Source organism: Colobus angolensis, unplaced genomic scaffold, assembly GCF_000951035.1.
Source record: "Colobus angolensis palliatus isolate OR3802 unplaced genomic scaffold, Cang.pa_1.0 Scaffold58, whole genome shotgun sequence".
NCBI classification, from domain to species: Eukaryota; Metazoa; Chordata; class Mammalia; order Primates; family Cercopithecidae; genus Colobus; species Colobus angolensis.
The window spans coordinates 1482337-1493702 of NW_012119376.1; the positions used below are offsets into that span (position 1 = coordinate 1482337).

General features: G+C 32.8%; 1 protein-coding gene across 1 annotated transcript in view; it reads right to left on the reverse strand.

Annotated features, from left to right (window-relative positions):
- Positions 1-227: 227 nt before the first annotated feature.
- PEX3 (peroxisomal biogenesis factor 3) overlaps positions 228-11366 on the reverse strand; it is a 43812-nt gene continuing 32673 nt past the window's right edge. The window contains exons 10-12 of the mRNA XM_011962036.1: positions 10704-10826; positions 4653-4749; positions 228-822 (exon numbers count right to left, since the gene is read on the reverse strand). Of these exons, the coding sequence (XP_011817426.1) occupies positions 739-822; positions 4653-4749; positions 10704-10826 (304 nt within the window). The 3' untranslated portion in view covers positions 228-738. The remainder of the gene's footprint in view (positions 823-4652; positions 4750-10703; positions 10827-11366) is intronic.

The window sequence follows — 11366 nt, forward strand, 5'->3', positions numbered from 1 at the left end:
AAAGTAAGTTTTTAAAATTATATAAGTACATACAAAGGATTAAAACTATGTAATCAGGTGAGTAAACAGCATCAACACAATTTTAGCCTCTAAATCAATATGTAACTTTCTAAGGCTTGCTAATAAAACCTTAAAAAATATAGTGGAGAAATAGCAAAGGAAAAACAGTTCATCATAGTTGTTGAAATTTACTACTTCCATAAGAATAAAAAAGTCCTCCATCAAGGTATATTTGAGACAAATAATTTATTATTTTGAAGGGTAGCTAGAGAAAAGTCAGATTCACTTCTGTTTACAGCAGTCTAGGGAACATTATAATTAAACAGCATATTTTCCCAAACTTCACACATCCTAGACCTACGTCTCCAACAGATTTTTTCCTCAGTATTAATATGGCAAAGTACACTGAATTTCATATTCATATATATATGTATATAAAATATCTACATTGATTTTTAGTCAGTTTGGAACGAATGTCCATGTGTAACAAATCATTAACAATTCTGATATTTGCACATGTGTACATGTATGTGCCCACAAAAACTGGTCTGTTGATGAATCTAAAAAAATATATTAAGATGCCAAATAAATTGATTTCATTATGAAATGAAGACTTTTATTAAGAATAGATTTTATCAGACATTTTGATAACAAACTGTTACTCTAAGTATAGGTGATTTACCCAGTGTATTTCAAAAAGTAAATGAATCCCCACTGTAGTTTTTCTTGAAGGAAAAATCATTTCTCCAGTTGCTGAGGGGTACTAAAAGCTTCATACACATTAGCAGCAAAGTCTTTCACTTGCTCCATTGTCAACAGATCCTAGCAAAGATAATGTAACATTATAGTTTGCAAAAAGTATACAAAATTTGAATTAATTTCTGCAATCAAGCGATGAATTCAGTTCTAAGTTTTGTGGTAAAGGCCAAGAGGCAAACCATTTAAGAAAATGAGTAGTTTTTCTTGTAATAAATTCTAGAAGATAGTTATTATTTAGGTTCTTATATGAGGGATGATGGTATCGTAAGTGTTCAAGTGTGACTTTGAGGGATAAAAACCCCAAATAGTCTTCAAATGAATTTTTGTGTATGTCAAGTGCTAGATAACTATCTGTTGAATAAATAACTATAGGAGTAAAGGTACTTTTGCTGGAAGCTGACATAACATGGTTAAGGGCATATTACTTTCTAGAACATCTAACATACGGTATGAATATAGGTAGCAAGTGCATATTTTACATATACACACATACATGAACTACATACACACTATAGTGTAAGGGTTCTTAACACCCCAAGGGATCTGCCAATGTAAAGATAAGAAAAAACTACATCTTCATTTTTATTAACTTCTAACCAAAATCTGGTATCTCTTTCAATTATGAATGTAGGCAACAAACTGTGATGATATTAGCAGGTTGTATGACTTTGTCTTCAATAGAAATCACAGGCATTTTCATGTCATATGACAGTTGTGGAAGTTATCAGAACTCTCATTATATCTTGGTATTTAATGCACGAATAAAGAAGCAATACTGCTATATCATAAACTTAATTTTAAAAGAAATTTTGAAAACTATATATAATTGGTTTCTTTAATTATGTATTTTACTGTAAGCACTTATACATATTGTTCTGAGAAGGGGTCCATAGGCTTCACCAGCCTGTGAAAGGGTCCATGACAGAAAAGGTTGAGAGCCTCTGAAATGTGAAGGAAACCTGGCCCTAGTGATCTCTGTTTCTTAAGTATCGGAAAATCCAAGTGAGGTTTAGCTATGTCCTAATCTCAATCAATTCATGGTTAAATTATCTCGTCAGAGAATTTGATGTTATTTAGTTTCAAGTATTCAGTCTAGGTGTTCAATGAAACAGGTTTAGATCAATGTTTCTCAAACCAGAATTTACAGATATGCTTTCAGGGGCCCAAGAATTTGAGGGGAAATTTTGTGTTTTGATTTCTGTGAAAATGTAAAGAAAACTCAAGCATGCTCTTGATTATTAAGAAGATAAAACATATAACCTACTATTGTTCCTGATTTTAGGGCATGTTTATATTTATGCTCTTATTGGCTTTGAGTAACATTACTTTAACTGTCTTGTGCTAATGAGAAAAGAACAGAGGCAGAAAATCTTTCAAATGAAGGCCAAATCATGTAAAACACATGATACAAATGAAGCTTTCAGAATAGTTACAGTAGATAAAAAAAATAATAGTAAGTCAGCTTTAGAAAATGCAGGCTGAATGCTCAACAGCATGAACAGGAGCAGACAGGTCCACATTCACTTTGGCACAACAAATTATTAACAGTAGCCATCAGCCATATTATAGAACAATCTGCTTGTTTTTCATAATTTAGATTATACTTGATAATAAAAGTGCTTTGGTTTAGAGTTATGAAAAAACTCTAATCTTAAGGATCTTATCGAGTTTTTAATTTATACACTAAAAATGATTTAAACACTGGAGGACTGTGGTATATCTGGGTACACTGTATGTGAGGTGTATGGACAAGTCTGAGAAACACTACCATTGTAGTGCAAAAGCAGCCATGAACAACACATAAACCAATGGGCATGCTGTCACCCAACAAAACTTACAAAAGCTGGTGCTTGGCTGGATTTGGCTCATAGGTCATAGTTAGCTTATATCAGCTTTATAATAAAGACTTTAATCTGTTCAAATACTGTATCCTGATGCAGCTTTCAGGATGTTTTGAGTAGTCTGAGATAAAAATTATGTATCACACGGTTGGTTCACATTATAAAAGCTCTTTCCTCATATTAATCTGAAAGCAATCTGAAATAATTTATCTCCTGCTTATGTTATCTGAAAGCTATTTGAAAATAATTTGAAAAAATACCTCTCTCGATTGTTTTCTGATTCTCCCTACCTTTACCAACTACCATCCTAGTATCTTCTACCATAGGGGTCAGCAAACTACAGCCTGTGGGCCAAATCCACTGCTGCCTGTTTTTGTATATAAAGTTTTGTTGAAATACCCACACTCTTTTGTTCATGTATGTTTCTGATTGCTTTCACACTGCTAGAGCAGATATGAATAGTTTCTGTAGAGAATGTATGTTGCATAAAGTATGTACTATCTGGCCCTGTACAGTTTGCCAACCCCTGTTCTACAGCATTCCCACAATAGGCTCTCCTATACACCATTGTAGTTGAAGTAATAGCAGTAATTTGAAAGGATTAATTTTATGTAAATTAACATTCTAATCAAGGCAAAGAAAGGCTTTACAAGAAGATAAGTGGAAATAGTAGAGCATACGTTAAGAAGACCACTTGGTATTTTAATTCATAAATTATAGTCTAAAAAATTAAACTATAATTGTTATAGCCTTGTCAATCAATGGTCTAGTATATACATTTAATATACATCCAGTTACACTAAAAAACTTTACTAAACATTAGTATCAATGGTGTTTTTACTATACTGAAACATTTGTTTTTATTATCAATTATATCAATTTTAATTAAAGTGTACTGCATAAAATTTAAGCATTAAGGCTGATGATGCTTTATGCTTGGTTGTCATTTCCACTCATCTGTCAAAATGAACAGCCTACTGGCCAAGCCAGGGACTTCTACAGAAGAGGACAAAGGTAAAGGTAAGGTTTAAATGCCCCAATTAATGATCTTTTTCTCATATTGATATAGATGTGAAGCTTAAAATTCAGTAAAATGAGATCAGTCTTATTCACTATTTCTTCTGCAATATGAGTGTCCAGCTCTTATGGGTGAGAAAGAGAACAGAAGACTGAAGAGTCCACTGCAGGAAAATGTGCATGTGAAGGACAGGCTGATGACACCACAGTGAAAGGAGGAAACAAACTCTTAGTCTCAGTGCTCTCCACATTCTCAAGAGTAAAAAGTCTACAGAGAGGATACACCAAATTATCTGAGACAAGTTACACTAAGATGACGTCAGCTTTATTCTTAGGCCACAGGGTCTCTTCTCATTGTACATTACTGAAGCAGTTCGCAATTGGTATTGCAAACAATTTTTTAACTTATAACACAGTTTTCAAGTTTGCACATGACTTAGAAATTCAAAGTTATTTTGTTTATAATATCTGACTCAATGAATTACTGAATTCCAAATACTCAATGCATTCCAAATGGAAATGAAGAAAGAAGATGGAGTTACAGGTAGTCTGATAAAACATTTAAATGACCCACTGTTTATGGAACTTTTAGTGAGCATATTATTGATGCACTATTAACAGTTACATTTTATTAATCACTACAATGACTTACTTCTCCAAAAATTTTTTTAGTTTTCCTCAAAATGTGTAGAATGGGATCCTTGATCTGCCTCAAGGCTCAATCTTCTTATTAGCACAACTTAATGCAAAACATTCATGCTATATAAATTCAACTGACCACTATAATACACCTGATCTAAAATGCAGTCCCACAGTGTTGGACGACAACACGGAGAAAGATACTCCAAACTTACACATTTGCTATGATCCATTATTACTCTCATGGGACACTCTACCACACTCTACATGTAGTTCCAAGTTCTGTGTTTTTTTGAAAAAACATCTCAGCAGAGAATTTAAGTTTATCTTAGACACACATGACCACCACCATGAATACAATTTCCTTTTAATAACACTCCCAAGCTTTCTCCTTACCTGAACAAAATGACTAGGCGTTTCACTGCAAACTGAATGGATCTGTCCGTTTACTATTGGAATTATCTTAGCTAAAGGCAGGCTGACACTGGAAAGACTGAAAAATCATCACAGTTATGATTATTTTCTGAAATGACCTCATAGGACTTTAACATCTTAATTATAAAAGTAATACATAGCCATTGAAGAATATTTTTGGAAATCTATTAAAAAAGAAAAAACCCCCACAATTCTATAGCTTAGAAATAACAACTCTAATTGACATCATGACCAATTTCTTCTGGCCTTTTTTTACACGTCTTTGTTTTGTTGTGTCTACCAAAAACCTCTAACCTCCTAAGCAGACTGTTTTTGCATTTTTATTGTTATGAGTATTTTCCATCTTATTAAAAGTTCTGAAGTGTTTGATTGTTTTTTAATGACTATACAGTAATCTGTCCTCTAGCTGTGACAATTTATATCATGAGCTCCCTAGAGTTGGGCATTTCAGTTTTTGCCTAAATTTTCTTAATCTAAATAACTTTTTGTATAAACATGAAATCACTGGGTCAAAGGGTATGACTGTATCTGCTCCATTATGCCTTCTTTCAACATCCAACATTATCCTTTTCTTTACTCTTTCTACATCTGATAGGTGAAAATGGTATCTTATAGGTTAAGTATGCATTTCTGTTAATTACTAACAATGTTGGGTATTTCCCCCCTACTCCAGTGAACCACACCATTATCTATCAGGCTCTAGAAGCAGAAAATATGGGCATTATCCCTGGCACTTCTTTCTCTTGTCTATATCCAATCAGATATTCTAAAGATTTCTCAAAAGAAATCTTTTAATTATCTTAAAATCTTTTGAAAATCCTTTTCACTTTTTTCTCTTGCCTATATCCAAATAAAGAAGTGCCAAGAATTCTTCCCATTGCCAAATAGATTCCAAGCTGAGCATTATCTCTTGCCTAGACTACAGCAACAACTTTTTAACTTGTTAGAGCACAACATTTGTTGGATGCATAAATGAATACATGTATGTATCACTGTAGGTATGTGATATAATGACTTAAACAACAAGACTCATTTTTGTGTTGGGCTTGTATATTTAGTCTTATTAAATATGATATCTCATCCATTTCAACCTAGGGCTGCACTAGAAATTTCCTGTTAAATATCATGCAAGTGCCGAAGCTAGGGTGTACTATGTGTACAGTGTGCTATGCTGAGATTTGAGGCAATGCTTAAAAAAGAATAAAGGATGTGGGAAGATTTATGTATTCCTGAGGGAAGCAGGCATTATTTTTTTTCATGGTACCTTTGTAGCATTTCTCAAAATCTATCATGATTTTGATTACTTGATTGCTCTGTCTCCCCCTCACTATCATGGAAGCTGCATGAGGTTACATACCAGGTCTATCTTATGCACTGTATTGTCCCAACATATACTAAAGGGTCTTGTGTACAGCAGACATCCAATACATACTTGTTGAATTGATTAATAAGTCTTCATTCATCCACTGCTGTGTCTTGCCCCAATCCCTGTTCCCCCAATTCCTTCTCCACAAACAAAGAAATCATACAACGTAAATTCCATTACATCACTTTCCTGCTCAAAACTCTCCAGTGGCCTTCCAGTGTTCTCAGATGACAGCCATATCTGTATGTGCTGTGTTTTCCAGCTTTGTCTGATACCACTCTTTTTCTAGTTCTATGTGTTCAGCTACCACGCCAGCCTCTTTACAGGTCTTAAAGCGTACTTAGGTGGCTTCAAAGTCCTTGCTGTGTGGCTTCTGCCCAGAATGTCAACTGCCCCACTGCTGTCTAGGGTCATATTTAATCGCTTCCAATCTTAGTTCTCAGTTCAAATTATTTCCTCAGGAAAACTGCTTGACTGTCCACTTTTGTTTAAATTTTTCTATTATATATTCAGTGTTCTTCTTCTTTATAACACTTCTCATAGTTTATACGATTATATTTACTATTTCCCCAACTAGACTGTAAGATCCATGGGAACAGAAACCTAATACAGTGCCTGATTCATAGCATGTGTTCAATACATCTTAGATTAACAAATTGGCCATTTCCATCTGCTCTTTTGTGAATTATCTGTGCCTTTGATGCACATTTTCTAAGAAAGAAAATTTGTCTTTCCTTAGGTGTTTGCTCCCTTAATTAATTGATGTGCAAAAGTTCTGCATATAACGTCATTACACTCATGTATTTTATATATATATATGTGTATATATATATACACACACACAGAGCAAACATTTCCTCCTATATATTATTTGCATTTAATATTGATGAAAAGCTTATAAAAGCTTGTTTGATCTATAAGTTTTAAAAATTACACAGTCAAACCTATCTTTATTTTATATAAAGTTCTTTATTTTCATTCTTAGAAATACCTTCTCCGTCTTGAGGTCACATAAAGATTCACCTGTTTTCGATCAGTTCATTTGATTTTACTTAGTATAAAGGTTTAAACCTCCTGAATTTTATTAGTCATTGTAAAATGACTAATTGTTATTTGTCTTACCAATGTATATTTTGCCCACAATCATTACTAACATCCTACATATTTTAGGGCTACTTCTGGATTTTATATTCTATTTCACTGACTTACCTATTATTTTATGAGTAACATTAATAATTATACCTTATATTATATATTATACAGGAAAAGCATATTCATTGCTCTTCTTTTCCAGTAATTGCTTAAATATTCTCACTCCATTATTCCTCCAGATTACCTTTATTATCATTTGTCAGGTTTAAGATGAAAAAAATCAACCATCCTCTAGTCTCCAATAGAATTTTGATAATATTTTGATTATATTTATAGATTAATTTTGGAAGGCTAATTTTACACTTTTTAGTTGATTCTCTTGGGTTTCTAAGTATAAAGTCTGTCACCTTCATGTAACAATAGCATTTTCTTCTCCCTTTTCAAAGTTGATATCATTTTTAAAGATAGCATGAGTTTAACTTAGAAAACCAACAGTCAACTAACAGTTTATTAAAATGGTAAGAACACTCAGTAAATTGTCTATTTTCCTTCTTTTTTTACTATCCAACAGTAAAAGTTACCTATTTTCAAGATATAAGTATAGAAAAAAAATCAGTTGCTTTCCTTAATTGGATCTCAACATTGGTCTTCTCCTAGCCTTACTCCATTAGATAGAATAATAGAATGACGCTGAATAATCTGTCAACAGAGACCATCTTTATACTGTTTTTGAACTTAATGGAAATCATTCTAGTTTTACTATTAAGTATATTAGCTTTTGATTTCAAATACTCTTTTTTATTTTTTACTTTTAAGAGACAGGGTCTTGTTCTGTCACTCAGACTGGAGTACAGTGGCATGATCATAGCTCACTGTGGCCTTGAACTCCGGGGTTCAAGCAATCCTCTTGATGGTTTTTAAAATTTTTGTAGAGACAGGGGTCTTGCTATGTTCCACAGGCTGGTCTTGAACTCCTAGCCTCAAGCAATCTTCCTGCCTTGGCCTCCAAAAGCATCGGGATTACAGATGTGAGCTATCACACCTGACTCAAATATTATTTTATTACATAAAAATGTATTTTTTATTTCTAGTAAGAGGTTTTATTCATAATAAATGTTGTTTTATTGAATGTCTTTTCAGCAACACTGAAGATAATGTTTTTTATCTTATTAGCTTATTAATGTTATGGATTACCAAAACAGCTTTTCTAGTTTTAACCTTCCTTACATTCTTAAACCTTAATTAATCATAGTGTTGGAGAATAATTAAAAATTTGGAGAAAAATTAAAAATCTATCTCAGATAGACATTATTGAACACCTGGCTTTACCACTTGACCTGAAGTTATTTAATTTTTCTGTGTCTTAGTCTCCTCACCTGGAAAATGAAGAATACTAGCACGTATTTCCTAGGAGTATTGTAAGAATTCAATGAGATACATTCTGAAAAATACCTATCATCAAACTAGCACTTGGAAAAAGTATTAGCTGCCATTATTATTGTAATATACCTCTGGATTTCATTTGCACTTTTGACTTTTAAATATCCATTATATTATATGCATATGTAATACATATAATACATATATGTTGCATATTTTTATATACATACATATAAAAACATCAAAGCTTTTATTAGTTTACTTCATTTTTCAGTTGATTCTCTTCAGAGGTCTGGCTTATTAATCATAATACACATAAATAATGTACTTTGTGTCTTTGCCAATAGTTAAAAACCTTACTTCTGTCTTTTTTATTGGCGGGGGGTTCTTCCAGGCTGAAGTGCAGCAGCACCATCACGACTCATTGCAGCCTTGACTTCCCGGGCTCAGGTGATTCTCCCACTTCAGCCTTCCAATTAGCTGGAACCACAGGCATGCGCCACACGCCCAGCTAATTTTTATATTTTTTGTAGAGATAGGGTCTCTCCCTATGTTTCCCAGGCTGGTCTTGAACTCCTGGGCTAGTGCAATCCGCCTGTCTCAGCCTCCCAAGGTGCTGGGATTACAGGCCTTAGCCATTTGTTTTTTCTTTGCTTACTATGATGGCTAGACTTTCACAACATATTAAACAATGATGGCAACAGGCTTGATGGAAATGTTTCTAGCGTTCAATCATGGAGCATGAAGTTGATTATTGAAATGAAATAGAAAAACTTATATAGAAAGTATCTACTGAGTGCCTTGTATGAGTAAAGAGATATGAAATGGCACAAGATAGTCTTTGACTTTTGAGAGGAGGCTTAAAATGTAATTGAGGAATAAAACTCCAATTCAAGGTAGCACATGTAGGTTGTATATGAAAGTGTAGATAATGAATTCTATAGTTCAGAAAACAAACACTATCATGGCTGATGTGGTTGCAGTATAATTTTTACAATTCTTCAGTGTACAAAATCACGTATGTGCTTATGTTAAAATAACTATTATAATTATGTATCACCACTTGCGAAATAACGAATACCTTGCTATATACAGGTTATAGTGAAATTTTATTAATTGGAGCACCTTGATTTGTACAGTATATAGGACTGGTCTTGAGCCGAAATTTATTTTTGTGTAACTTAAACATTTTTTTAAGACTTTAGATTGATATTTAAATTACTTCAGAAAACAAACTTTATGTCGGTAAGCATTCCAAATGCTTAACGTCAATGTCAAATTAATCTTTTCTGTACAATAAAGAAGGGTCTCAGAGAATCGGGTAAATAACTTCTGGCCCTATGCATTTAAGAATTAAATTGGATATTGCATATACATATTGCCTATCAATTACTGTGTCCCCAATTAAAAAAAAAATTTAAAGCTACTTCAAAGGATGTGTCTCAAATTTTAATGAATGAGTTTACAGTCAGTCCACATTAATTTAGTACCCGTTATATTCTGAGTTTGATATAAAAAACGGCAAAATAGAAATCCTTAAAGAGTGTAAATTCTAATATGAGACCAAAGATACTTGTGTTGGGATAATAAAGAAAAAAACCGTAAGATACCTTCTGGCATACAGAAGTCCATGATTTAGTAATACTTATGATTAAAATTACTAACAATTGCACTAACTAAATGTTCCTAATTCTATAATAAGGACTGGAATGAATATATTTAAGTATTTGTAGAACTATAGGAGCTAATTCATCAAATGAGAATCTACACCAACAATGCCCGGTTATTATAAGGACCAAAGTACTGAATTATGCAGACCAAAATGGCCTGCAGTAATGGAATAACATTAGAGAATGCATTAAAATTAAAATACATTGTGAGTTTTGTATTCTAAAGAGTTAAAAAAAAAAACAATAATTGGAATTCAACTTCTAGAAAGGTAATTTCACAACTTAAGTACTTCAATATAGTGGCAAAGTTTTTGGAAGACTGCAAGTTTTAATACTGAAACCAAGAAGGAGCTTCTGCTAGTGAAGTTGTTGGTTTAACAGAGTTTAATTTGTTAAAAAATGAGGCACTCGAATTTACTAGGTTTGTTGTTATCTGGAACAAAAAGACAGGCAAAGCACCATTTAGAGCATTCATTAGTATAACATTTTTATACATCATCTTACCTATTCATAGAGTTACCATGTTGCAGGTCCTGTTCAGTAGGTCGAAAGAACTCAGCCATATTGTCAAGAAGTCTACTAAAACCTCGGTTTAAACAGGTATTCAAAACTGTACTAAAATCTGGGCTATACAAAATAGAAGTACAAGTTACTTTTTAGATTCTGAATGGAAGAAGAAAACAAATTCAATAATAATGTGGTTACCTTTGAAAGCCACCAACGTTTTTAGTCATAATCTAATACTGTAAAAACATATCAAGGAGTCAACCTTTAAAAAGTAAGTATTTAAAAATGAGCTTATTTAGCACAACATAATGAGAATATTCATCCACTTCCTTTTTTTATACTAGTCAGCACTTTGTACAATGAATTTTTTTTAAATATCAATACTAGTACTACTAATTTTGAGGAAACTCCTAAATTTCCTTATACTCATAGATTGGTTGGCTTTACATCCTCTAGCATGATATTTCAGTGAGACAGAAAATATTATTATCATGTACAGATGAGGAACTGATACTTGAGGGAAGATGAAACTTGACTAAAGGCATGGGATAAGTAAATTGGGGAGCTTGAATATGAGACCAGGGCTTTTTGATCTTAATTATATGCTCTTAGTTCCTCACAAAACTCTTTAATATAAAGAATAATATATAAAGATGCTAT